The following is a 27,601-nucleotide window of genomic DNA, read 5'->3' as shown; positions in this document are numbered from 1 at the left end:
CACCCTATCGAGAGGAAAGGTGACCCAGAAGGAGCAAAAACCCAGGATTTTTTAAAAGCATACATTTGCCAGAGATAGATATTGCTGCTTCTTGGATTTTAAAGGGGGAGAGCTCCGTTGGAGCTCAGTGCTGGAGCTCTCCCTTTAAGGCTTGTGGTTATAGTCCATGTTTTAATCACTACTTTGATCTGATTAAATCCTCAGCCACAGAGAAATCAGCTTAGAGAAATATGTCTCCTGTTGAACCTGAGAGCAGCAGCAATTCAGAAAACCAAGCCAAGCCAAATATAATTTAAAAAAAAAAAAAAAAGGAAGTTTTAGTGTCACCAAAAGTGTGTGGCATGGTGAATCGCTGGCACTGCTTCCAGCAGGGTGCTCCAGCCTGCTCCTGGGGATGTCCCAACTCCCCTGTGCCTTCATCTCCTGTGCAAACACATCAAACCTGCCCCAGAAGGGAAACCTGGAACTGGCTGGGTTTTTGTTCTTGTGCCTTCTGCCTCTCAGCAGTGTTGGGATCAGGTGTGTGTGGGATGGAGGACAGGGAGGAGTTACTGTGCTTTGCTTGGGAGGTGGGGATCAAATGAGTTTTAATCTTCTTTCAATCTGTCTGTCACCTTATTACACTCAATCTCCTTTCAAGATGTTATTCAAATCCACATGTGGGTCTCTTTACCAAGATTATAACACAAGAAGTATCCCATTAAACAATTCCAGTGGCACCCTACAACAATCCTCAGCCTGTGGATCAATATTAAGGTTGTATGGAGAAAAAAAGGGGGGAAACACCATTTAAAACAAGAAATGTGTTTTCTCTGATCTCAGATTTACCCTGTTATTACTCACAGTGCTGCTTTCAGCAGGCTCTGTGTACATCCTTGTACAGGCAAGGAATGTCTAACACCGACTGCTAATCTTAAATTAAATGTTTTATGTTTCACCTGATCTTTTGAGCCAGCAGGACTACAACAGTTTCATCCTAGAGTGAAAATTAAGACCTGTTTCTCTCCAAACTCACACAAAGTAGGAGTCAGGATATGGGAGCCTTGGTTAGAAAAATTCTGTCAGAGTCTCTTCTGTCTGTGCCTGTATCTGAAATTCCAAGGAAGCAGTGAAGTCCTTGCTCACACTCTCACTTCAGCTCTACTAAGCCAGACCAGTTAGACTCTCCCATTGTGTAAGGATTGCCATTTTAAAGCTCTCTGCAATGGGGTCAGGTTTGCAGCATTCCTGGGGCACAGCAGCCCTGGTGGATCATGGTTCAATGCCTTGCCCAAGGTCAGGCAAGGCTGCAGTGAGAGGCAGGACAAGAACCATGTTTTATTTACTATGGCAGCCAAAATCTTGGCAAACCATTTCTTTGGCCAGTTTTGTTTCCTAAACTTTGTGACCTGTGAACAGACCCTGTTTTAGCCCTCTGGGTGCTACAAGCTCTATATCAAACAGCAGTGTCTCCACTCCCCTCTGGAGCAGCACTCCTGGCTCAGGAAAAGCAGGATTCTGACAGGTTTGTCCCAGTGTCCTGCAGCATGGCATTAGCTTTGTCCTGGGAGAGAAATTCAGCTGAGGAGAGGGGTCAGACAAAATAAATTTCATGGGACTGAGTCTGTTTTGAGCTCTTTTCTACCCCTTGCTAAAGCTGAAACCTCCCCCTGCCTCCTTGTCAGTGCTGGGGAGCCAGGCACACAAATGGGGGGGATGGAGGTGTCACTTTTCCTTTTAAATTGTGGAGCTGCAGGGGAGAAAAGGCCTGTCCAGACCCAGCCCCTGAGCTGCCCCAGCTATTCTGGGAAGGCAGCAGCTCACAAAAGCCATGAGAAAGGCAAGAAGACAGAGGGCCCCAACCTATTGTTTCCCCTGTTCATTCCAAATAATCGTGACTCCCGTGACCTCCTGGCTCCTTCCCTCCAATGAGGATTTGGGGGCAGCTGCTGCCCTGAACAGCTGAGCCCAGCATTATCTGCCTGGTTCCCTGCAGCTCCTTGCTCCCACCCCAGCAGAGCAGCAGTGGCAATGATCACCTCCTCTGCCACAAAATTAATCTGTCCTCGTTAATGAAGGTTTGGGATTCTGCTTGGTGTTTCAGTGCTTGTTCTCTCCCTTCCCCTGAGATTTGCTGCTTTAGCCCCATTCCCTGTTCCATGTGCAGTTGTTGCTGTACAGCTCAGCCTGTTTCTTAGGGAAGTTGGCTGAACTTGGCCTTGGTTCAGTTTGCAACCTGGTTCAGTTCTTTTCCCTCCTAAGCAGAAGTTTTCTCATGGTTGGAGGAACCTGCCCGAATTTCTTGGACAATAATTCAAGCTGTGTGTATGGAACAGCTTTGATGGTTGCAAAAGATTTTTGCCTCAATGTGTTTGAGGCCTTTGAAGCTTTTGGCTGTTGCACCACTTAAATTAGGTTTATATCTACCTAAAGGTGATAGTTTTTGTTTCCTTTAGTGGCTGGCAAAACTCTCCTTGAGGTGAGCTTTGATTTTCTCAGCCTCACTTGTGTTTAGGTGAAATGTCAGCTTCCCTCTGCTTCAGGCTAAATGCACTTCACAGCCCCTGTGTTTGTACCAGCAGGTCGTTGGGTTTTTCCTTGGGGAGACAGAAATCCACCCTGGCTGGAATCATCCCCCCATCAAAGGCATCTTGTCCCCTTCTCCTTGCTTGGTCTCTGGGGTTCATCACCTCCTCCAGCCTCCTGCCATACTTGCAGAGAGAAGGGATTTTCCCAGGGAGTGACACTTTGTGCCACTGGGAAAGGGACCAGTGAGGTCCTTCACTGCTCTCTCCAGTGCAGCCCTCAGGCTTCACCTGGCACAGGTGTATTCTGTTAAACCTTCAAGTTAACCTGCTTGGGGTTTTTTAATGCTCAATCTCAGAAAAATGGGACAGTGAGATTTGTAATGTGAGGTAGGTAAAGGTTTAGGGGTTGTTGGCACAGTGTCACGGTAAAGCAGACAGTGAATGAAATACAAAGCTATAGTTGGAACCTCTCACTCCTGATTTAACATCTGATCCATGAATTTGTCTGTCCAGACTCTCCTTTTCTGTTGGGTTGCACAAGTGAATGAGGGGATCAGTCTAATTTCAGATTTTTCTTTCATGCTTGACTTGTGCACTTTTTTCCTTTGGTGTCTCCGTGAAGGAGTCCCCTCAGTGAATGCTGATTTGCAGCTCTGTGAAATCCTTACAGCAGTTTATTCTTGGAGTTTTGTGCTTCTCTAGACATCCTTTAAAGCAAGTAAAGCTGTGGCAGGGTAAGAATGGTTAAATTATCCTTATGGGGAACTGCAAAGATCAAAGCAAAACCATCTCCAGGACTGCATTGTTGTTGGATTCTTCACTGGGATGTGACTGATTGTGCTGGCGTGATGAGTGACACTGGCATGGAGGTTTTGCTGGTCCTTTTGGGAAGATGTCAGGGCATTTTTCCACACAGACATATTCCTGGTGTTCATCCCTGTCCCTCTGTGTAGCCTGCTCTGAATTATGTGGTGCACACACAGATGGAGTGGCCCAGGAGTACCCGATGCAGGGAGCAGCAGCACAGGACCTTGTGCCAAATCTGTCCTCTGGAAAATGGCTGGGAGTTCTCTTCTTCCTCCCAGGAGCAAGGCAGCTCGTGTCTGACTGCAGATATCTGACATTTCTGTTGTCACCCCACAGATCTGAGCCCTTCACCCACCTTACCACAATTTCCTGCAAACTCAGCCTATGGTTATTGAGTCCCTCCTGTGCATGATCCACCCTCCCTTCAGCTCCTGGCATTAGACAGAGATTTCCTGTCCCTGTTCTAGATGGATACACACCACCTCCTTCCCTGATTTGTTATTTATTTACCATTCCTTGTGTGCTGGATGTATGAAAACAGAGCCTGTGAACCCTCAGTGTCCCAGAGCAGTGACATTCTGCAGCTCCCCCTGATGTGACAGTGTTTGCCATGTGCAGTCAGGGTCTGAGTCAGGCTTTTCCTTGACCTAAGACTTTCAGGTCGGGCTTTTACTGCCAATTTATATCACTCCTGTGGCCAAAACACATCACAGTCCTACTCTGCCCAGGGGATGGAACAGCACAAACCTCTGCTTCATCTGGGCTCAGCTGCTCACCACGGTTTTAACCTGCAACACTTCTCAAAGCCTTGTGTGTGGCAGTCACTGCATTAGAGGCTGCCTTAGAAAAGTTCAACCCAAGTGGGTTTGGGGCTTCCAAGCATCAGACACAAGAAGAAAATCAAACATGAGACCTGGAAGCCTGGAGTTCAGCTGTGTGTTGGTCCCCATGCTGGGTTTGGTGCAGTGTCAGAATTCCATGAGCAGAAGGACAGAAAGAAAGGCCTTGGACTGATACCTTGGAAATCTTGCTTACTGTGCAGTTTGGAAGTTGGTTGGGTTGACAATAATAAGAAAAAAAGTTCACCCTATGGTTTAAGCAGAGGAAAGTGGGGGAAGGGATGTTGGCATTTAGAGCTCCAAACTTTCCCTCACCCCTTTCTTTGTGTTCCTGATCACGGGCTGCAGTCCAGGCTCTGTGGTGGTTTGTAATTAAACCCAAAGCTTGAAGGTTCTGGGGAGTTCTCGTTGCCCACCAGGTCAAACTGAATCTGGTTTCTATCATGGAATATTTCAGTTCAGTTACCCCTTGAGGAAGTCTGGGAACAGACAGGCCATTCATATTGAACAGATGACCTAGGCTTAAAAAAACCCTTTTTGTCTGTTAAGCTTATGGCTAAGATATTATGAAAACTGCTTAATAATGTGCCCTAACATTTATACCACACTATTTTCTTACTTTAATTTTCCAGGCAATTAAAAATAATTGAAAGTTACTGCCAAACCCCCTGAAGATATACTTTTTCTTTCAAATAAGCTTATTTTCATACTTGTGAGGTCACCAGATATTTATTTGACCATCTTTATAGGGGTCAGGCCCATTACACACCCAGAAGGGGGATGTGGAATAGAACTTGCATTGTAACAGCAAAGTGAGAAGTGAGAGCCAAGTGGTGAGGGGCCGTGTTTATTGCTGGGGTACCACAAACAGGACTTGTACATCCACCAAGCCAGGCCTAAATTCTGCAGTTCAGCACTAAAAATCTGTTTAAAGCCTGTTAATTCTGAATAGAGGCAAAAAGAGCTTTGAGTGCTTGGTGAGGATGAGCTGGGGCCAGGCAGTGCCTTGGGGGACTCTCAGTGGAAGGGTTTGGTTTGGGGGGCAGTGGAGCCCTTTTGGGGGCTCTGGGCATTCTGAGCCCCACATTGTCACTGTGGCCATGAGGGGGGATGCAGTGGGGAGGGAAAGCAGGAGTTCTGTTGGTGGATGTGGAGTGTGCACAGTCAAACCTCCCTCTCTGCTCTCCTATTAATAGAGTTGTAGCAGACACAACCCATGTGGCTGTGCAGTCACGCTGCTCTCAATATTGCTCAGCCAGTTCTCCCCTAAAGGCTTAAAATCTATCATGTTATACAAGAACTGAAAGCCTTCTTGGAGTGTCCCAGATTTCCCCCTCCTGCCCATCCTATTCCCCTTCCATTTTTCCCTTCAAATTATCTTTTGCTGCCTCATCTGATGTTACACAAAGTGGGTTTTTTGAGATGTTGTGTCTTTCTCTCTCCATATTCACACACCTAGGGCATTTCCTCTACCTGTAGTCAGAAGGTGAGGTTATGTTGGAAAAAAGGAGAGAAACAGGTGGGCTTTTTGTCAAAATTCTGTCTATTGGACAAGACATTTTGCTAAAGGCATCCTCTTCAATGGTGGTGTTCATGTTGAACATCCCAGTGTAGGGGATGATATTTTTACAGAATATCCTGAGCTGGAAGGGACCCCAAAAGATCATCCAAGTCCAACTGCTGGCCCTGCACAGGACACCCCAGCCATCCCACCAGGTGATTTTGCTCAGTTATTTGAATTTTTTGGTAACTCTTGGAAGTCTTTCTCTTTTCTCAAGGTGACCAAACCTTCTGAAGGATGAAATCCTTTTCTGAGCACATCACCCCAGTGTTGTGGCTAAAATTAATTCTGATTAGACAAATCACTCACTGGAACATGGAAAGTTCCTCCAAAGCAAACCCTTCCTGACACAGCAGAGCTGCTTTGGCAGAATGAGCAAACTCAAGGGCTCTCTCCTCTCCTCTCCTTCATTCATCATCCTCCTCCTCCTCCTTCCCCCCTCTTAAACCACCCCAAACCCCCCTTAACTCCATGTCTGGTGGAAAGAGCATGTGATGCTTATTTCTGAAGGCAGCAGAATGAGCTTTGGAAGTCTAAGACTGTAATTGGTTGTCTGCCTTTATCCTGGGAGCTCTGGGGAGGTTCAGGAGTAATAACTGTTACTTAAAGTGGATGAGCTTCCTGTGCCTTTCCTAGAACTGCAGAGCACCGAGCTTGTCTGGTGCTTAGGGAAGCATCTGCCTGTCTGCAGCCTTCCAAACATTTTGTAAGCAAAGAATTTAGGTTTTCCCTCCCTCTCTTCTGTGTGTGGAGAAGTTGCTCAGTGTGTTCTTGCAGCTCTTGACTGAAAACTGAGTTCCTTTGAAGGATATTAAATTTGCTCAGGAAATTAAAGCCATTGGCTAAAATACCTATAACTTAAAAATAGTTACCTTAATTACCTAAAATATCTGTAACTGTATGGGTACTCCTCTTCTTCAGTCATCTTCTGATAGAAGCACTCAAGGTGTGAGTTTTTAGATATCTGAGGCCTTGCTCTGTTTTTTTTTTTTCTCCACTGGGACTGGGGGTTTTCCATGGCACTGCCTTGTAACCTTAATAGGATTTGTAACTATTAATCCATGGCCAGTGTATTGACTTTCACTGATATTTATGTAAAGCAGTCTTGGGTTTAAAAACTGCGTTGGGCGCTGGGTGGAGCAGAAAATTCAGATTCTGTGGTGATGTTACAGTGACTTTGTGAAGGTGTTGGAGGAATTTGCAGTTTTTCCCTGCACCTCTTTGTGCTTGGGCTCCAGAGCAGAGCCTGGCTCTGTGTCCTGTCACTCCACACACGCTGCATCCCCCCTAATGCTCTGCAGCTTTCCCTGTGCTCATCTCAAGTAAATGAAATTCAGTGAAAAACAAATGTAGGGCAGTGCTGCCTTTGTGCAGCCTGAGGATCCCAATTGTTTTGTACAGTTTTTATTCTGTATGACCAAAAAATGACCCTGCAGTCAGCCAGATGTGCTGGTAAAATGCATTTTCCTGCAGTGGGATGCAGAGCATCCTGTAAATAATGCAGGTGAGTGTGGGCACAGGGCAGACAGTGGGAGCTCTGCTTGCTGTGCTCCACTGGCTCTTCAGCCTTTGAGGTAATTCCTGGGGATGTCCTCAGGCTCTTGTCCCAGCTTAGGCTGACAGGGTGCTGTCCCTTGCCCTCACCAGCAGTGTCACACGCTCACACACATGTGCCAGGAGAGCCAGCCTGGCACAAATGCCACATTAGGGGCTGGGAGGGTGAGTGGGGTGAGGGCTGACAGTGAATTCTTCAGCTGGACTGGAAGAATTGTTCATTTAAGGCTGGTGACTGACTTGGCTTTTTCTGTAGGGGCAGATTCTGTGCCCCAGGGAGCTCTGCAGGGGAGTTGGGGGACACCCAAATCAGGGCTTGGCAGCTCCATCCCCAGGTACTCCTGAGGAGTTTGACAAAAGAGCATCAAAAGCTCCTCAGTTTTATCAGTTTTAGAGCTCCCTCTCTTCTCTCTTGGCTTCCTAAACTGTGCTGGAATTAGTGGAAGTCACAAGAGGAATACTGGTCCCTTTATGTAACACTGGAGGCCACACTGAGGTTCTGGCTGGCAGAGTGGACACTGGACATGTCTCCACAACCCAGGAGCAGATGTCTGGGAGAGCTTGGAGCTGGAACTTGAGTCAGTCAGAACAACAGAGCCTGCTTGCATGGCAGAGAAAATGTGAGGAGAAAATTTTATTCACAAAGGGCTTTTTAACTATCACAACTGTGACCCCACAAACTGGCAGAGGAAATTCTGCTTTTCCTTGCTGAACCTGATGGCATCACTTGGCTCTTTCCCAGTGCCAGAAGTGTTTTCCTGGGACACCCTCCCTGTGTGTGCAGCACAGATCCCTGGCCACGTTCCCCTCCCTCGGTCACTCTCCTTCCCCTGCTCCTGACAGGGCATCCCAGAGTTCCCAGGAGCTGCTGCCAAGAGAAACAGCCAGAGGAAAAGGGGCCATGCCCTGTGCTCAGCCCCTCTGACCTGCTCTGGGCTCCAGCCCTGGCTCTGCTCAGCCAGGGGAAGGGTGACTTGAGCTGTTTTGTTTTGATTCAAACCACAGGGCAGGGAATTCTTTTCAAGCTGTAACTTTTAGTTTCCACTGGAAAGGCAAAACAGCCTCTTAGCCAGTGGAAAAGAAGCTTCCAGGTGCACCAGCCAAGAGGCAAAAGGCAAGCACATCATGTAACAAATGATCAGCTCTTTGCACAGGGTTTTTACCAGAAAAATCAACAAATCAGGGGTGCTTCATTGGAGGCATTTAACACTGAGGTAGCCACGTTCACACATGGCTTTTCCTTTTTTTCCTGGCTTATTTCAGTGTTCCCATGTGAGCTGAGGTTGTGCTCTGCCCATGGCAGAGGGATTTCTGGAGGAATCAAAATCACTCTGAACGGGAAATACTGATTTTGTGAGCAAAGATTCATAGAATTTTGGGACCGAGAGAATGGCTATTAAGAAGTCATTATTTGTAGGAGATTTGAAGAGCTATATGGATTTATAGATCCATATTTATATCAAAGAGTAATTCCATGTGATGGATGTAGCAGGAGAATAATAAACTTAAAGCATAATTATAGAGATCAGGGATTAAACAGCCAGGTGAGCTGGCTGAGCATTTTTTATCAATTTAGGTAGAATCTTCATCATGTCCAAGATTCACAGAACTTGGGAAAAAGTTCCTAAATTGCAGTGGCCCAAAGAATCCCAGCAGCTTCTCCAGTGGGTGAGAATTAGGAAGGATTTGCCTTTGCTCCCTGCATCTCAGACTGAAGTTTGTGGCTCTGGGCTGTGCCTGGGAGGTGCTTGCTGGGTTTGCTGTAGCACAGCCTGCTAGGAATGCCTTGTGTGTGCTCCCAAGGAAAAGTGCAATCAGCAGATGTCATCTGGCCTAATTTTTGTGCTAAAGGAATAAAAGGAGAGAAATGTTGAGACGGGAGAAAAAAATGGTTTTTTTTCTTTCTTTTATGCTAGCCAAGAAGCTTTGAAAATGGATGATGACTTATGCCAGGGGCTATGTAGAGTGTTCTAGAAAATAATTTAAATTTGCCTTTACAAAATGAATTCATCAAAGGCTACTTGCAGGACTTTGCTTTAAACTGTGATGCTGTCTGAAATAAAACAGCCCAGTCCCTTTTCACTTCTGCTGTTGTAAATTTTGGAGATGTTTCCATAGAAATTAAAGATTTTTGCACAGGTGTGAGAAAAACTCAGTTCCCAGGTTTTTTTAGGTGAACTTCCCAATGCTGCCAACATGACCAAACCATCTCCTTTTACATCCAGTTCTTCCAGCCCAGCTGGGCAGGTGTGTGCATGGAAAATCAGCCCTGTGCACAGCCAGGAGCCCCCTCTGAGGAGGACACAAAACCCCCAGGGAGAGCAGGGCAGTGCAGGGGGGGTTTGGCACAGCTCCTTCCCTGCCTGTGCCTGGCAGTTGTGGTTGGTGGAGATTCCCCCCAGGTCACCCCTGGGGAACACACTGGCAGCCAGGATGTGCTGTGAAGGCAGGAATAGAAAGCAAATACTTCCCATAATCACATGTCCCAAAATGACAGGGGAAAAGGAGTCCTTGTGCTTCCACCAGAGCAGCAAAAAAAAAAAAAAAAAAAAGGAAGATGGAAAGTCTGGATTCCTGCCCAATGAAACCAAAATTGTAAAAAAAAGAAGGAAAAATAAAACAAATGCTCCAGACGCTCCCTGGAACCGACACTGCAGTGTGGTAGGTTTTTTCTCTTTTAAATATCTACAGTAGACAAGCAGTAAATCTTCTTACAGCTCCGTGGCACAGCTTTATTTTTAGCTTTTTTTATTATGGAGACAACCCTCCCCAGCTTTCAATCTGTACCTGAATATATTTATTCCTCTAATCCACGTGAAAGTGCAGTCCTTACAAAGACCTCTAATACCTTATTAATCACTTCTGGACCACGTCACAAAGAGGCTTTAGCCAGAAGTGTTCTGGCCATGGGCAACGTGCTCCTGGAGGCTTAAAGGATGTGGATAAAGGGCCCTTTTCCCACATGGCAGAAACCTCCACTGGGCTTTGAAAATTTGATTTTTAACTGGAAATCTGGAAGAATTTGTCAGAGCGCTCTCCCTTCTCATGTGGCTCAGTCTGTTCTTAGGGAGACTCAGGGCTGTGATTTGGGAAAGCAGCGCCTGGAAAATTCCAAGTTCAGCTCCCAGGTGTGGGAATTGTGGTCTCAGTAACCTCCAGAAGCAGATTTGAATCCTTGTCACTGGTCAAGGTACATTCCTTCTGAAATGCCATTTACACAACTGGGGAACTTCTTAATCCCTGTGCCAGCAGGAGCCTGAAAAACGTGTCCTGGGTGCTCCTGGAGGAGGAGTGGCCGCTCAGAGCCAGCACTTCGCTGGGCTTAAAATAAAACTCTGCATCCTTCTGTTCCAAGTAAAAGCAGGAGATAAATGTCATGGCACCCTTTCAAAATGGGTCAGTGGTGTTACCCATTTTCTGTCTGCTGCTCAGCTGGGTGTGACTGCTCTGTGGCCACACAAGTGACCCAGGAAAGGCACCTAGAATAGACCTGGAAATTCTCTTTCTCAGTTCCACTTGCATTTCTCACTGTGCCCCTTGTGGAGCAGGAACAGGCTCAGACCCTGCTTGCTCAGCCTGGGTTTACACAGATATTTTCTGAGTGAGAGCCCCATGAAATGCAGAGTGGTGCTCCTTGGGGGGCACAGGGTGCTCCCTGTTGGCTCAGTGCTGCTCTGCTGTGGTTTTACCCCGAGCTGTCTGGCATGTCTGGGCCCCAGCAGAGCCTGCCTGGCTCTCTCTGGGTTTCATCAGCCCAGCCCTGGTGGTTGCTGCCCTGCTGAGAAAGTGGCTGAGCCTCTGTGCCCAGCCGGGCAATTGGAAGGGACAGGAAGCTCCACCCGTGCTGGGGTGTGACTGAGCTGGGGTGAGAATGAGCAGCAGCCTGACACAATGAGAGGACACTGCAGATTTACAGGCCAGCTTTTTATTTTCTCTGCTTATCCCTGCTTTTCCAGCTGCGTTTTCCAGTGGAATTGTTTCTGATTTACACCTGCCTTAAGGATACAAAATGGAATTCTGCAGCTTTGCAGAATTTTGCCAATTAATTTTTTCAAGAATGCAGATTTCTCTGGGTTGGGATAGCTCAGTAGCTTTGGGGACATGAAATCTTTCATTTCTAAAGATGCCACACCATGTGCCAGGATTCCTGCTGGGCTGGAGCCCACATTTCCCATCCCTGCTCTGAAGGAGGGGATCCAAGGGATGGATTCCCAGTGGAGGCAGCACAGAAGTGCAGTCACACCTGGCTGGGAAGGGTGACCAGCTCAGCCCAACCTGTGCCACTGCCCTGCTTTCCCAGATCTGTCTTTAACCAGCATTTGGGATTTATTGCCCAACTCAGACCCAGTTTGGGGAGATTTTATCAGCAGAGGGTAGGCAAGGATTTGGAGCATGGGCTGACTTTTGTAGGTTCATTTCCAAGCTAAAAATTCACAGGTATGGAGGCCTCCTAAGTGTTGATGTTTTCATTCCTAACAGGGTAAAAGCAGCCCTGTTTTCAGTGCCACGTGCTGTGGGTTTGGGGCAGAGCAGCAAAGGATGAGGAGGGAGCAAAAGCCTTTGCTCAGTCCAGATGTGTGATACTGGGATACAGTAGGGGGGGAAAAAGTGAATTATTCAGGAAATGTATTTTGGTAGACATTCAGGCACCAAGAATCATACCTGTGAGCACTCCCACATCTTAAAATACAAGAATTTTTTCTGGGCTCATTTTCCATAGCATTTGTAGCAAAGGTGTTGTTGAGGTGCCTGACCTGCAGCTGCTGGTTCTGCTGCTGGTACTGAGCTCCAGGGGAGGTTTGTCTTCCTGAGAAGGAGAGGGTCAAAAATTCTTTCCACTGGTCTCATGGTTTGTTACTGTAATATTTAATTGAAGTAGAAAATTTGATCTGACATGTCAAATGTGGCCCTGGCTGGCTGCAGGCCAGGCTGAGCCGCCTCATTTCGGTTTGCCTTAAAATGGCTGGCAGAGTTCACAGGCCCAAATTTCCCTTTGGAATGTACCTCTGAAAGCTTTTTTTAGTGACTGTATAAATCTTTCTGTATCTATTTTTCCCTAAAATTTGCTTCAGAAACCAGAAGTCCCAAAGCTTAAGTAAATGTTTCACGTAAGCATTTCTGGGCCCACTTTGTATCCTGAAGTTTCTTCCATCTGTGGATTGGAGAAAATGTTTATTAACAAGTGGCTGTGTCCAGCACAAAGCCCATTTGACAGCAGATTATTAAATTGCCTCCAATGGAAGTAAGAATGAATAGGAAATAAGGAAATATTTATTTCAGTCTTCTTGAGTTTTTGTTTGAGTGTTTCATAAATCGTTTATGAAGATGGCAAAAAAGCTAGATTGGATTTTCAGTATTTCTTTTGCAACTTGGTGTGTGTTTCATTATTTGGCACAGAGGAAAAAATGAAATCAAATCATCCCCATTTGAAGCAGTCCCAAGGTTTGTTGGCTGCTGTGGCTGGGCTGGAAGTGTCAGAGTGGGGTATCTTGGTGCCTGGAATCTGTCCTGCAGTGGGATGTAATGGCTGAGTCACATGGAGAGCAGATTTGGTGCTCAGTGTCTGCCTTGTTCCACATCTGAGTCTCTTCCTGTAGTAGAAATTACTGGAATTGTTGCATTTTTACAGTTGTTAAAGTGAAACCTAAATCCAAGGTGGGTTTTTTAAAGCATCTGCCAAGAGGCCTTAAACATGTGATGATCCCTGGAATGCAGGTGGGACAGGGACTGTGAGCACAGCAGCCCTGGGTCCCCTGAAGTGCTGCTCCAGCTCTGGGTTCTCAGGGGTGCCCAGGGTGGGCAGAAGAACCTGTGGGCTCTGCTCAGCACCTCCTTCTCTGGGGAGCACAGCCCTGTTTCCCCTGTGCACACACCTCCTGTGCTGCTGGTTCCCTGCTGCACCCCACTCCCAGATCAGCACAGCCTCTGGGCAGGGAGCTGGAGCAGCATTTCCCAGCTGTGCTCAGCCCCTCCTGGTCCTGGGGGTCAGCCCTGACCTGAAGGCAGAAGAAGGGGGACAGTGGAGAAGGATTGAGAGAATTCCTTCAAAAATGCAAACGAGATCATTCTGCTGAAACATCTCCCCCAGCCTTTCTAGGGCTGTCCCTGCTCCCCATTTCCAGGGCTGGGGTGCCTGGGGTGCTGCTCTGGGCCCATCCTGGGGCCCGTCCCGTTCCTGCCTGGACAGAATGTTCAGGACGGACGGACAGACGGGGGGAGGGACGGGTTCCATGCTGAGTCTTGCCACCTGTTGCCTTTTTCATTCCAAGCCCCCCTTCCTCCCCACCCTGCAGGCTGAGCTCCCCTCCCCACACAGCTCCCCATCCCCAGTGGATGGGGCTGGGATCAGCACTCACTTGCCAAATGCCTTTCCCGTGCTGTCACTAATTCTGCACAGGCAGCATCTCCCAGAGCAAAAACAAATCTTTTCCAGTGCATTGTGCTGTGTTTTCTAGAGAAGGGCTCAGGAATGCCTTTTCCTAGTTGGGTCTGAGGGGAGGGCCCCTGCCATGGCTGGGCAGGAGGCAGCCCTGGGGAAGCCTGAAGCCGTGCCCAGAGAATCTGCTGCAAATCCCATGGAGCTGGAATTTGGCACTGGCACGGGCTAATTTTGTCCTGGGGGTTGCACACACACCCCCACAGCCCTCCCAGGTCATCCTCCTTCATCTGCTGTGTATGGAAAGCTGCCCCAGGCTCCCCAGTGCCAGGGAATGTTGTGCTGAGCCCTCCAGGCTTGGCTTGGGGACGTTGCTGGGCACTCTGGGCTGGCAGGGCAGAGGGGCTGCTGCCAGATGGGCTGGCAGGGGCTGGAGAGGGATCTGCCCTGCTCCCACGGGAGCAGCAGGCTCTGCATGGACTGGGCTGTCATTCCCTCCTAATCAAGGCACTAATGGGGTGCAGTTAGAGAGCTCGGCCTGAGAAGGGCACTGGGACAATTCTGGAGGTGCTTTTCAGAACAATCATTTGAATCACAGTGCTCAGGGTTCAGCATCAGCTGGAGAAGGAGCCTCTGAGTTCCCAGCTGAAGGTGCCTTGAGGGGACTGATTTTCAGAACACAGGACATTGGCAAATGAGGTCCTTTCTGTCCCTGGGAGGGACACCTGGGCTGGAGCATTCCAGGCTCCCAGGATATTGCTACCCCAGATTCTCCAGACACTCCTGGATCAACACTTGTTTGCCCACCAAAATCATGGTGAAGTGAAAGGATGAAACAAATGAATGCAAATATGAGCAATTATGAATGGCTGCAGTGTGGCTGTGCCCCCCTTCTGGGAGCCAGGCTGAGTGGGAATGGGGAAAGGTGGAGAGGGCAGAACTGCAAGAAGACACAGAAAGGAATAGAAGCAGGGGTGGGATGTTTCTTTTATTGTTTCTGGTCATGCTACAGCACAAGGTCCAGAACCTTCTCCCTCCCTGCTGTGAGAGGTGTTTGTACTGGCAGCCCTTCAAGCTGGTATCCCCAGTGCACCAGTTAAACCAGTAGTTACCAATTTTTTTGCAAGCCACGCTGGGACTATAGGAATTTTATTCCTTCACAGTGTTGAAGGAAAGGGATTTTGCTTGCCAAAGGGCTTTCTTATGCTTGAGGATGATTTATGGGCCAAGCTGAGCCACTTGTGGAAAAGGCAAAGCAGCTCTTGGCAGCACCCCCAGAATCCACTGCAGCTGTGGGGTAGTGAAGTCATCGGCATAACAACCACTGCAAACAGAATAACAAAGTCTGTTCTGTTCTCGTTTAAAATAATCTTTCCAGTTCAGCAACCACATTAAACTTACCTTTCTGCATGCAAAAATCATAAAAGGCTGATAGTTCTCTTCAGCTGGGAGCAAGTGTCTCCCTTTGATCACTGCCCATCTCTCCTGTGCCATGCACACTTGACCTGAGTGTCTCCCATGAAGGAGTGAAGTGTGTTATGTCACAGTCTGTGTCTGCCCCTGGTTTGCTCTCCTTTGTTTGGCCTTACATTTGAAAAAAGGAGAAAAACACCCAGAGTTTCTTCCTTCTAAATAACAAAATTTGCTTTTGCTTTATAACTTGTTTCTAAGCTGATTGCAAAATGAGGAATCTGACTTTGATTTTTCCTGCCTTTGTTTCAGGTCTCTTCAGATCCTCCTGCTTCCAAAAAGCCCAAAATAGATGACTCTGCTTCCCAATCTCCAGCTTCTTCTGAGAAGGAAAAACAGTCCAGTTGGTTACGGTCCTTATCCAGTTCATCTAATAAGGTGATTGTTGAATATTTTGTAATCAAGAGAGATCAAATTGGCACAAAGCATCACTCTGCTGAGACCAGAGGAGAAAATGAGGGAAAGAACATGCCCAGGGTTTCTAAATTAGTAACATTTCCATCCTTTTCCTAGTCAGCATTGAGCTACACAGTCCCCCCAGATTCCTTGTCACCCTCCAGTGCTCATTGACCTGGATTGTGACAGGGAAGTAAGGAATTCCCTCGTGCCTTTGAGGTACAGGAATCCTGCAAGGCTCAGGATTTGTTTGCAGCTCTTTGTGTGAGTTTGTAGCTCTTTGTGATCCCTACAAACTTCACAGAGGTCGTGGCCAGTGGGGAGCAGCTGTGGGGATGACCGAGGGTGCCCTGGGCAGCCCCAGGTCCCCTCTGGGGGGATGGATGCTTTCAGAGCAGCTGGGGTCACTCATGTCCTGCCCTGTCCCCAGAGCATCGGCTGCGTCCACCCCCGGCAGCGCCTCTCCGCCTTCCGGCCCTGGTCCCCCGCGGTGTCTGCCAGCGAGAAGGAGCTCTCCAGCCACCTGCCCGCCCTCATCCGGGACAGGTAAGGACACAGGCACAGGGACAGGGGGTGGCAGGTGCCTCTGGGCTTGTCCCCGTGCCCAGTCAGAGCATTGCAGCCGCAGGGTTTGGTTTGCAGAAGGGAAACATAAAAAGTGTTGCTGGTTTGTGTGTGAAGGGGGTTAAGGGTGACACTGCCATAGAAGTGCCAGGTGGAGGCTGCTGGGCAGGGGTGGGCACTTGGGGGGCAGTCACTGAGGGTCTTGGGCAGTGTCAGGGAGATGCAGGCACTGCCGGGCCCCTGTCCGTGGTACCGGCTCCCGTTCCAGCCCAGCTCCATCCCCACCGGGCCAGGGAGGCCGAAGGGCAGCAGAGACTTCCCCAAAGCCTCTCTGTGCCCTGGCCCTGGGGGCTCCTGGCTCCTCAGCCTGTCAGACCTGTCCAGACACTGAGGCCACGCTCTGCTCTTGGAGAGGAGCAGCCCTGAGTGAGTCACCCGCAGCAGGTGGGACCCTGGTGTCACACAGAGAGCAGAAAGTGTCCGGGCAATGGGACGTCCCTGTGCCAGACTGGAGCTGTGCAGTCTGAAAAAGCTCCGAGCCAGATTTCTGCCTGAGGGTGATGATTCCTTTGGAAAGTTTGACTTAAGTGACCAGGTGTTTTTTGGGAATATTGTGGAGAACATATTGTGCTGCCCTTATGAACAAGTTTCTTAGAAGCTGTGGGGATTGATTTAAAAAAAAGGAAAATAGAAGGGAAAATGCCTGTCAGCATATCCTAATTTTTAAACTAGATAGGGAGAGAAGTGGTGTAAGTGTCCTTGGTATCCCTGTGAGAAACTTGGCTGATTTCAGTATTGGATAAAACCCACCTACAACAGCTCCAGGAGAAAATTTAACTGATACTACATCATGTCATAGGTGTTGAATTGAAGTTGCAAAGTCTTTGCTCTGCTTTTTTCAAAATTCCATGTGTTTGATGTCATGTTAATGCTCCCCTGTAACACCAAGGTTTAACCAAAGGTTTGTTGGTTGTTGTACCTGTGGATTTACACACGGGCACTCAGGTGTGTGTCAGAATCACAGAGGCACAAGAAGATGCTTTTCCACTCCATGGTTTTCATTAAGGAAGTGCTGGTTTGAGTTCACAAAACATTTGTGGATAGACACAAATCCAGCTGTGCAGTTGGTTAAAACAACAGTGCCATGAAGAGCAGAGGAAACAGCTTTAGGCCTTTCAGGCTCTGGGAGATCTCATCTCCTTGCTGCTCTTAGGACGTGTGGCCCTTGGGCTGGGATCCCTGGGTTTAACGAGGGCAAAGCACTGACCAGTGCCATGGGCAGGTTCTCAGCTGGTGGAAATCAGTGGGATTCACTGTGGGTGTTTGCAGTGTAACTCTGGAGTGGGAAGCTCTCCAAAGCCAGGATTGTCACCATTTTTTCCTTCTTCTACCTCCCCCAAAGCAGCTTTTACTCCTACAAGAGCTTTGAGAGCGCCGTGGCCCCCAACGTGGCCCTGGCCCCTCCAGCCCAGCAGAAGATGGTGAGCAACCCCCCCTGTGCCACGGTGGTGTCCCGGGGCAGCGAGGCCCTGGGCTCAGGGCAGCCCAGGAAGAGGAAACACGGCCCAGAGCACTCGGCTGTCCCCGAGGCCACCGCCACCACCACGGCCACCACGGCCCCCGAGGAGGACAAGGAGTCGGAAGCAGAGATTGAAGTAGAAACCAGGGAAGAATGTAAGTGACGCTTGTGGCTGCCTTTATTTGGGCTGGGTTTTTTGCAGGGGTTCCTGTGCAGTTTCTGTGGGGTTTAAATGGAATTCTGGAAGCCCAGTGCCTCCATGGTACCTTTGTGACATGAGTGGCACAGTCACAGTTCAAACCAATTGAACTCAATCCCTTAAGTCAAGGTTGCATTTTCATCATTTCTCAAGTATCAAAGTATAAAATGAGTAGGTTTTTAATTTCCTTTCCTATTTAAAATTGATTATCAAGTGTCTCCGTACAAAAGGGCCTCAGCACATTTTGAGCTGTATAATATATATATATGAGCTGTATATAATTATGTCTTAATTATTGACATTTTAAAATTAATTTTCAATGTTTCTTTTTTCCAGTCACCTCCTCCTTATCCTCGCTCTCCTCCCCATCCTTCACCTCCTCCAGCTCTGCCAAGGACATGAGCTCCCCTGGGATGCAGCCCCCAGCCCCTGTCAACAGCTCCTACGAGGTGGCTGCACACCCTGACCCCCACAGCAGCGGGCTGGAGGCTGAGCTGGAGCACCTCAGGCAGGCCCTGGACAGTGGCCTGGACACAAAAGAAGCCAAAGAGAAGTTCCTGCACGAGGTGGTGAAGATGAGGGTGAAGCAGGAGGAGAAGCTGAACGCGGCCCTGCAGGCCAAGCGCAGCCTGCACCAGGTAAGGCTGCCCTGCCCTGCCCTGCCCTGCCAGGTACAGCCCAGCAGGGAGCTCTGAAAAAGGAATTGCCTCATTTTTCCCAAATAGCAACAGCCTTTGCTGGGGCTCTGTTTGTAAATCCAGCCGGGAAACCAAAGCACAGGAACCAGTCTTATGTTTTTAAGCTTGCCACCTGTTTTTCCTTGGGTTATAAATCCATGGTTACCAAAATCAACATCTTTTCATTACTGAAAAAATCTTCTAGTCCAGCAGAGTTTATTTTGTTTTCATTTCACTGAACAGGAAACATTTCTGGAGGCTTTAGCTGGAGTTTTAAAGGCTCTGTGAGGGAGGGTGTTCCTGGGACACGGCCACCGCTGAAGTCAGGGCTTTGTCAGGCATCCCACTGGCCACGCTGCTGAGCTTCAGGCAGGGAAGCAGCTCCTGATTTCTGGAATTCCTGGATCCATCAGTGTGTCCATGGTCAGGCAGGGCTGCAGGTCAGGGCTGAGCACAGAGATGGGTGAACTGCCTTTTATTTGAGCTGGGGTAAAAAGAGTGGAGAGATACAGAAGAGGGACCCAGTGTAGAAGATTTGTGTGTCCTCTCTGAATTTTTGGTGTGGAGCTGTTCCCAAGCTGGGGCTGGAATCCATGGGATGAGTAAATAAGGGCCTGCTTTGAGACACAAAACCAGCAGTGATGCTCTCTTTTTTAGTTACCCTGAGCAAATTGCTTAATTCCTTTGTGTTCCAGTAAATCTGTGTTTTATTTTATGCATTTAAAATAAACATTTATGCATAATACCTAAATAGTGTGTACTTAAAGCAGGGGTTACATGAAGCAGTTGAGTGTTAAATCAAGCCCTGTGTCAGGGTCAGGGGACTCTGGTGTCCAACCTTTGTTCTCCATTTGGGAAGGGGTGGGTGCCCAGTTCCACACACAGAAGAGACTTTTTTGTGTGTGTGTGTGTATTTCCAAGGGCTGTGGCTGCATTTCCGGGGTCTGTGTCTTTCCAAGGCTTGTGGGTACTTCCAGAGGTTGTGTGTGTACTTCCAGGGGCTGTGTGTATTTCTAGAGGCATGGCCAGGCTAACTACCAGCCTGGCTGGGAAGTGAGATTGTTAAAAGAGAGAATTTCCCATGACCCTGCAGTGCTACTTCACAGCACCCAGGGCTGGAGGGTTTGACTCGGACAGGGAGGAAATGCTGCTTCTGGGGGAAAAAAATAGATCTTTAGTTTCTAATTTAACCATTTAGGAAACGTGAGCCACATCTCTGTGCTTGCTGTGAACATGTATTTTAACAGCTTAGGGGTTTCTTCCTTTGTACCTTGAAGGTTCCTTATTATCACTTCAGTTAATGGTTCCCTCATGGATTTGAGATTCCAAGGCAGCAGCTCCCAGCCTGGACAGGGGGAGTGGCAGTTCCCAGAGCAAAATGTGGTTTCCATTCAACTTCGGGTTTTAGCCCAGAGTTTTCCAGTTTTTGTGACAGAACAGCCCATGAGCTGGTTGTCAGGAGTCTTGGGCTCACCCCAGTCACCTACAGCACCCCAGAGCTAGAAAAGACACAGTTTGTGTTCTGTCCTTGTGTTGAGTGGATTTTGGGTGGGGGCTTGATGAAATGGAGCTGATTTCTGATGTCCTGTTGAGCTTTGCCATACACAAAGGACATTCAGAACTGCACTTTCCACGTTGTGCATCTTCAGAGCCTTCATCTCCAGCCCAGGCACTGCAGTCGGGTGGTTTGGAACGTGGAGCTGGTGCTGGAGCTCTCTCCAACTGCAGTTCATCTTTATTCAGGCCCAGATGGTCGCAGCTATTCTGCTTGACAAAGCAAAATGGGGCTGTAGCGCTGAGCTTTTTGTTATCCTGGGCTTCAGGGTAGCTGGAGTGCAGGAACTCCACGGGATTTAAAGGAGAAGGGCTCTTGCAAAGTTCAGAGTGGGGTTTAGCCGGGAGCTGCCTCGGTCAGCGCCAGCAGGAGGTGGGAATGTGGTTTGGATGGCTTCCCTTGCAGCTCTGCTTCCTCGCACTCACTCCTTACCTGCCTCTGTCCCAGGAGCTGGAGTTCCTGAGAGTGGCCAAGAAAGAGAAGCTGAGGGAAGCGACGGAGGCCAAGCGCAACCTGCGGAAGGAGATCGAGCGCCTGCGGGCCGAGAACGAGAAGAAGATGAAGGAGGCCAACGAGTCGCGGATCCGGCTGAAGCGGGAGCTGGAGCAGGCGCGGCAGATCCGCGTGTGCGACAAGGGCTGCGAGGCCGGCAGGCTCCGCGCCAAGTACTCAGCACAGGTGAGGCCCAGCAGGGCTGGAGCAGCTCCTCAGCTCCCTCCTGCCAGGCACTGCTCCCACCCCTGCTCCCGAGCTGGGACAGGCATCAGCAGAGGGCAGGGCCAGCCAGGAGGCCAAAAATGGGGCTGGAATTTAAACTCATTCCATGCACCTGCCACAGAGGTGTTCAGGGCCTCCCCTGGGGCAGGGAGCCCTCAGACATAGCCCTCAGGAGCTGCTGTTGAACACACTTTAATTTGTGTGTATTTATATGTACTCCAAATACTTCACATAGTTTAACACAGCCCTGAAAAGCTCGCGGCAGAGGGAGTTCCAGGAGTGCTGGAGCAGCCTGTGTGAGACACAGGTGCTCCTGGAGGTGGGAGCTGCAGGTCCCTGGCGTGGTGGCTTTAAGGGAGGAGGGGAAGAGCAGGAGCCAAGCTCGCAATCTCCAGGGCTCTGATAAGGGGAAGGGGAGTGGCCGCCAGCTCCCGCTGAGACACGTCTGGCCAGGAGCAGGAAATGATGTGGGGCTTCCTCTCGGCATCACAGGATGTCTCACTGATAAGGGGTGTCCAGACTAAACAGAGCCTCCCTGGGGCTGCTGCGCTGGGCGTTCCCCCCGGGGCCCTGGGGAGCAGCACCAGGGCAGGTGAACACGGCCTGGGCTGGGCTTGGGGGCTCAGGTGTGTCCTGGGGGTGACTCTGTGACACTGGGCATTTTCAGTCTCTTAATGCATTCCCTCCTTTAAGCTTAAAGGCTAAAAATTACCTCAGAAAGAACTCAAGTAGCCAATTATTCCTCTTTTCTGAGGCCAGGCCTGGCAGGTTGGCAGTGTCCCCTGCAGCAGCCCCCTGTCATGGCCACCCCGGAGCTGTCCTTGCGCAGAGGGCATGTGGCAGCTCCTGTTTTGTGGCTGGCACAGCTGGTAACAAAACTCTTTAAGTAACTCACTCCCAGGGCTGAATTTTATAAGGTGTCATTATAACTTAAGTTCTTAAGTCTTGAGATATTTTAAAATAAAGCTTTATACACCCTTGTAGCTGCAGCTTGGGGTGCAAGAGGAAGTTGGTCACATATTATTTTTGAGGAAACCGCAGTTCTCTAGACAGGCTCAGTCTGACAGAAACAGCATCAGGCCAGGGTGGGAGAAGACAAAAGAGTCAGGGTGGAAATGCCTCTGTGTAGGCTTAAAGTATTAGATGCTTAATGCCCATTGAGGAGCTGTGGTTTATGCCTTCCTTTTTCTTACCTTGATACTGAAATCCAGACATGGATGGGGAAGGTTTACCTGCATTTTAGCCCAAAACATTGGAGGTTTCCCTTCCTTGTTAAATGGCAATCTTTGCTGACTGCTGACATTTCCTTTCTGGCTGGGTGCTGTTTCTGGTGTTTGCGCCTTCCGGTCCTGGGGGTTTTCTCTGCCTTTTCTGTCAGAAAGTACCAAACAGGGAGGTCAGGGAGGCCAAGGGCAGCTGCAGGTCCTGCTGGGAGCAGAGTGGGGACACTGCAGGGCTTTAATCCATAGCTGGGAAGGCCTGGCCCATCTGCAGCCAAGGCCCTTTCTGGTCACTTCCATTAACAATCATTGTAAAAGAGCTGAAAGTGAATCCCCTGTGCCAGCACCTGGGGTTGGCTTTGCTGAGCTGCTGTCACTGCCTAAAGAAATACCAGCCATGCTTGAAGAAGTGACCAGAGTTCTGTGGCACTAAGGAATTCTTGAACTGTTTCTTAACTCTTCTGGTTTTCACCTTCCTTTCTGGAGCTGGGAATGTTTAGGTTTCAAAGCTAAGCAGGCACTGTACTGCAGTAGTGTATGCAAAAAAGGAACAGGGAATTCCTTCCTCAATCTTGATAATTCTATGTCTGGAGTACATGTTGTCCTGCTCCCCTGGCCCTGTGCAAGGTCTGTGGGGAGGCACAGGCTCTGTGTCCCACAGCCCTGTTTGTCTGTCTGTCCCTGCAGATCGAGGACCTGCAGGTGAAGCTGCAGCACGCCGAGGCCGACCGGGAGCAGCTCCGCGCCGACCTCCTGCACGAGCGGGAGGCCCGGGAGCACCTGGAGAAGGTGGTCAAGGAACTTCAGGAACAACTGTGGCCTAAAGCCAGCAGCCAGCCCAGCAGTGAGAGCACCTCGAGCCCCATGGAGAACTGACCGCTCATCCCCCAGCACAGGGAGGGAGAGAGTGGGACTGGGAGTGCACGTGTGAGTAGTGGTGTCCTGGCACACACTTTAGGAATATGGATTTTCAGTAGTTGGAAGGCAAATGTTGTTACTCTCTAGAACAGAAGCACTGAATTCCGCCTCTTTTTTTTCCCAATCCATATAGCACAACATCTTACTGTGCCTAGAAAACACAAAGTGTTTGTAAACAAAATACTTTTAAGTCCACAGAAAATTTTCTACTGGCAAACTCTAAGCAAAGCAGTGTGGTCCAGCTAAACCCGGAGTCCAAGGTGAGCACGGCAGTGGCTTTGTGTTCTCCTACCTGTTGGAACATTTTGGAATTTAAAAACAAACCGACTTTTCTTATAAGCTATTTAAAATAATTCATTACACAGACTTGGTATTAAAAAAAAAAATTAACAAGATTTTTATAATGAACCTTTAAAAGCAAAACAAAAAAAAAAGACAAAAAATAAAAAACCTTCGATGCACAATTTTTAATGACTTTATAGGCTTTGGGATTCTTTGTGCAGAAGCCCCTCTTGGTGATGATGCCATCCATGTCAGGAGCAGTTTTCCAGCCATCTCAGAAGCCATCACGGTTCCATCCCGTCACGTGGGTGTAGGAGAAGTTCAGAGTGCTTTTCCAAGTTGATTTTTTTTCCTTAGAATGAATTGTGTCCATTTCCTGCCCTGGACACAGGAAGAAGGGAAGCTGCAGGAGTGTGCAGGGGGTGAGGGGAGCAGAAGGGGTTGGGTTGAGAGCCCCAGCCGACCCAACAGACCCCCCCTGTGTTCAGAGACTTAACCCAGGAGCATGTCAGCCTTGGGAAAAGAAAGAGAGAAAGGAAGGAAATGGATGATCAGTTGGTAGAGGAACAAAGCAGAGACATCTGTGTGTTGAAGTCATTCTGAAATCTTCAGCTTTCAGTTTTCTGGAAAACTCATCTTGTTGCACCATCTTACCATGAATTCAGTATTTCCCCGCTTCCATTCCGAACTGTCAGTCAGGATTTCTGTGCCCAAGGAGAGTCCAACGTTGCAGTGTCGGATACTACAGAACAGAAAACCAACATTTTTGCTGCTGTGAATAAGCCTACATCTTTTTTTAAAAAAACTTTTTTGTTTTTAAAAAGAGAAATTACTTTAATTTTGGGATCCAAGCCGTGGCCCCGGGATACAATGCAGCAAACCATCACTGCCTTGGGGGTGGTGCTGAGGTTTTTTATATATTTTTTTTTTAAACCTGCACTTTGTCAGAATCTTACTCTGCATTTTATTCCCTGTTTCTAAGATGTACATGTCAAGCATTTGAGATTCTGCCCTAACAGCTGTGCAAACCATGAACCCAATCTGCCACCACTGACACCTCCCATCAGCATCCTTGTAAGCAAAGGAGGATCCAGCAGGTCCAGAATGCCCTGAGCAGGAATTCCCCCTGTGCTGCTGGTTCAGTTAGAACCTGGTTTTGTGGCTGTGTATGACCCAAGCTGGGGAGCAGCAGAGATGCTCCCAAAAGTGCTTAACAAATAAAGCTGGTGCTTTACTGATCAGGAGAAAATTAATTTTCACCCATAAACACTCACCTCTGACACGCTCAAGCAAGTGAAAATGTGATCTGGGGCTGCAGATGTGCCTTCCAGCTCATTTTTCCTCTCAGCATCTTCTCTAGGCAATGCTGACACTTTTTTTACCTTAAATAATAATAAGAAAAAAAAAAAAAGAAAAAAAAAGAGAACCCCCTATGCATCATCATACCCAGAGTTATTCTAAAAGAAGAAACATATTTCCAGTAATCTTTATTTGCTTTTGGACATTAATGCAAACTATGTAAGCTTCAAAATTATTTCCCAGTAGACAGAAAGTGGCTTCCAATCCTAAAATTATGGTATTTACTTACAGTACATTAGAGAGATTTTTTTTTTAAACAAGAGCTGTTTGCTTGAAACCATTATAGTAACCATTATTGTAACTGTGAGCATTAACAAAGAAGTTCATATATATGTTTTAGGTACAAAAAAGAAGAAATATGAAAGGAGTGGAATTACTGGGACAATGTAAAACTGTTGGGAGCAAGAAACAGTCACACCAAGTCAATGACCTGAACCTGTCTGTGGATACAGGGGTTGGCCCTTGTGTGTTTGGGATACTGGAGACTGGCTCTAGGTGCAGCTCTCCTTCTAAAGTGCAATGCAAAAGGAATTTTGATTATGCTTGAGCAGGTTTTGTTTCTGTTTTTTTTTTTAAATGTGGGGTTTTATTTTCTTTGTATGTTTTTTTTCTGTGATTATTAAATCATATGCATGGATTAAACTCTGCCATATAGTCATTAATGGGCATTATTACTGTCTTATGTAAAGGGGTTCTTTTGTTATGCAGTATGCAGAAAAATGTTCTCAGCCTTATGATTTCCAGATTTGTATTATCCACTTATTTCTTCAAGGGAAACTAAACAACTGTAGCTGTAGCTGATCATCTGTGTGCATTTCAAGTCTCTTGTGCTCTGCTTTACTGCCGTGTTGGGAACCACACAGAGAACAGACCCCGCTCCTGTGGCAGCTCATGGAAGCCTGGCTTTGGAAATTTTGCTTGTTTGGGTTTTCCCCCCTGATCTATGATGGTTTCTCTCCCTTTATAACCCCCCCAAAAAATAGCACCATGTCCATGTCCAGCTGTTGTCCCCCAGGAAAAGCCACTCACCTGAGCACACCATGAATTTTCCTTTTTGTGTCCAGGGAAATGCAGTCACTCACTGGGCAGGAGGCTCCCACACTTCTGAAGGAAGGAAAGCTGCAGGATTTTCAAAGGAAAGAAGCAGAACAGTAAAATAGTCAGTCACCACCAAGCAGCCTCACCTGTGCTCACAGGTAAAGGGTCCTGGGGCAGCACAGAGTCTCCAAACCAGAATTACAGCTGGAGCTTTCCTCTCTGCCCCACTCCCAGGCACTCCATGCAGGGCCATACCTGTGGCTGAACTCACCCCCAGACTCCCTAGGATTTGCTCCTTGGGAGTGAAAGGCAATTTCTATCAATTAATGTTTAAAGGCATGAAGAGAAATAAGGTGCAAGAAGAGCAGGAACAAACATTCTCCAGCAGCAGCCGCTGCCCAGGAGGGGCTGGCAGGGCTGGGCTGGCTTTAACCACTGGGCATTTCCTGGCATTTCATGTTTAACAATCAGAGTTCACTCTGCAGAGCAGGTGAGTGATTTCTGCAGAGTTGGGATTGGTTTGGAATTCAGAGCCATTAGCAGTGTCTCTGTGCCAGCCCCAGGGGCCGATTCTCACCAGGGGGGCTCTGCAGAGCAGCCCCCCCGTGTGAAGGTGCTCGAGGCCAGGGAGCTCTGGGGTCATTCCTGTGGCTGCAACACCTCAGTAAAGCTGTGCCAGCCTGGTCTGTGGAATTCCTTCCTTCCTTCCTGCAGCCCCCACTCCCTGCTGCATTCCCAGCCAGAGGGGCTGCCCCTCCATCCCCCCATCTTCTGTGCTTTAGTTTCCTTTAAGAAGTTCTAAGGGAGAAGAGGTGTTTCATACAGGCTGTTGACTCTCCCTGTACCTACAAATATATTACTACTTGTATATTCAGTTTAATTACTCCTTGTTTCTATTACTGAACGAAGACTTAACGAAGGGAAAAAAAAAAACCAACAGCAATAACATTCATATCTATGGAGCAGCTAACTCTATACATAATATTCTGCTTTTCAAACAGAACTAGCCAATGTAAAAAAACATTAAAAGTAAATTCAACATGTAAATACTTTTTTTCATTTTACACTGTTGTATTATAAGTGTATATGGTGTTTACTTTTTCAAAACTCTTTCTTACCTGGTAGTTGTCTTGTTTTATGAGTTGTGTTTTTAACTGAGAAGAACCTTTGCTGTCTGTTAGGAAAAAAACAAAACAAAATCTTTTTGCAAGTTTTCAATGTGGGTTATAACCTTTTCTCCACCATTTGCATTTTTTTTGTCCTTATTTTCACTGTAAAGTATTTTATTACCAAAAGGTTGGTTTTTGTTCCATTCTGCCCTCTCAGCAGTCCATGTGTTTTAGAGAGGTTTTTTGTTGGCTTGGTTGTTGTTTTGGTTTTTTTTGGTTTTGTTTTGTTTTGTTTTTTAATTGAAAGAACTCACAGAAATGACATTTTTTCAATTGAAGAAAAATAAATCTTTACATTTATAATAGCCAATAGCATTTCAGCACATTTTTGTTATCCTGGTCTCTCCTATGCTGCTGCTAATGACAATATTATGACTTACTCTACTATTCTAGAACTATTTTTATGTAAGTAATGTATGCTTTCTTGTTTATAAATGCCTGATTTAAAAAAAAAATAAGAAAAAAGCTTGGCATATTTATCTATTTCGCTGTGTACCTTGATAGTCCTTTTCCACCCCCTTTTCCACATCCCCTCCCCCTGATGCAGATAATATTGTAAAATAAAGGACTTTATGAGATTATGTATGAAAATAGCTATGCTTATATACCACAGTGACTGAATGTACAGTGTATAGACGCATTACCGAAAATAAAATTGTTTGTCCAGAAAAAAATAAAGAGCTCTGGGATGTTTTTGGAGTTCTCTGTGCTTTGCTGAGGTGCTGCTCCCCCTTCATGGTGATCCCACAGCACCTGGTCCCTGATTTCCTGAGGGCCCAGGAAAAGGACCCTCCCTGAGGCATCATTTAGCACAAAACCTCTGCATGGACACTGCTGAAGGAGACTGGAATTTAACTGGGATCACAGCATTCCA

The 27,601-nt window shown here is 47.7% G+C and overlaps 1 protein-coding gene across 3 annotated transcripts in view; it reads left to right on the top strand.

Annotated features, from left to right (window-relative positions):
* SKI (SKI proto-oncogene) overlaps positions 1-27,359 on the top strand; it is a 97,658-nt gene extending 70,299 nt beyond the window's left edge. The window contains exons 2-8 of one of the 3 annotated variants that reach the window (XR_014616680.1): positions 15,367-15,492; positions 15,941-16,056; positions 17,477-17,748; positions 18,129-18,430; positions 20,472-20,702; positions 22,649-26,030; positions 26,066-27,359. Coding sequence is in view for 2 of the 3 variants with exons in the window: in XM_084220170.1 (XP_084076296.1) it covers positions 15,367-15,492; positions 15,941-16,056; positions 17,477-17,748; positions 18,129-18,430; positions 20,472-20,702; positions 22,649-22,837 (1,236 nt within the window). In the remaining variant the exon portion in view is untranslated. Of the gene's footprint in view, positions 1-15,366; positions 15,493-15,940; positions 16,057-17,476; positions 17,749-18,128; positions 18,431-20,471; positions 20,703-22,648 lie in introns of all 3 variants that reach the window. The other 2 variants (XM_084220171.1, XM_084220170.1) reach the window with 2 other exon arrangements.
* The last annotated feature ends 242 nt before the right edge of the window (positions 27,360-27,601 follow it).

This window comes from Fringilla coelebs (assembly GCF_963513975.1).
Source record: "Fringilla coelebs genome assembly, chromosome: 22".
In the NCBI taxonomy this organism is placed as follows: domain Eukaryota; kingdom Metazoa; phylum Chordata; class Aves; order Passeriformes; family Fringillidae; genus Fringilla; species Fringilla coelebs.
Note: the sequence above shows the minus strand (reverse complement) of the source record. Positions and strands in the feature narration are given on the sequence as shown.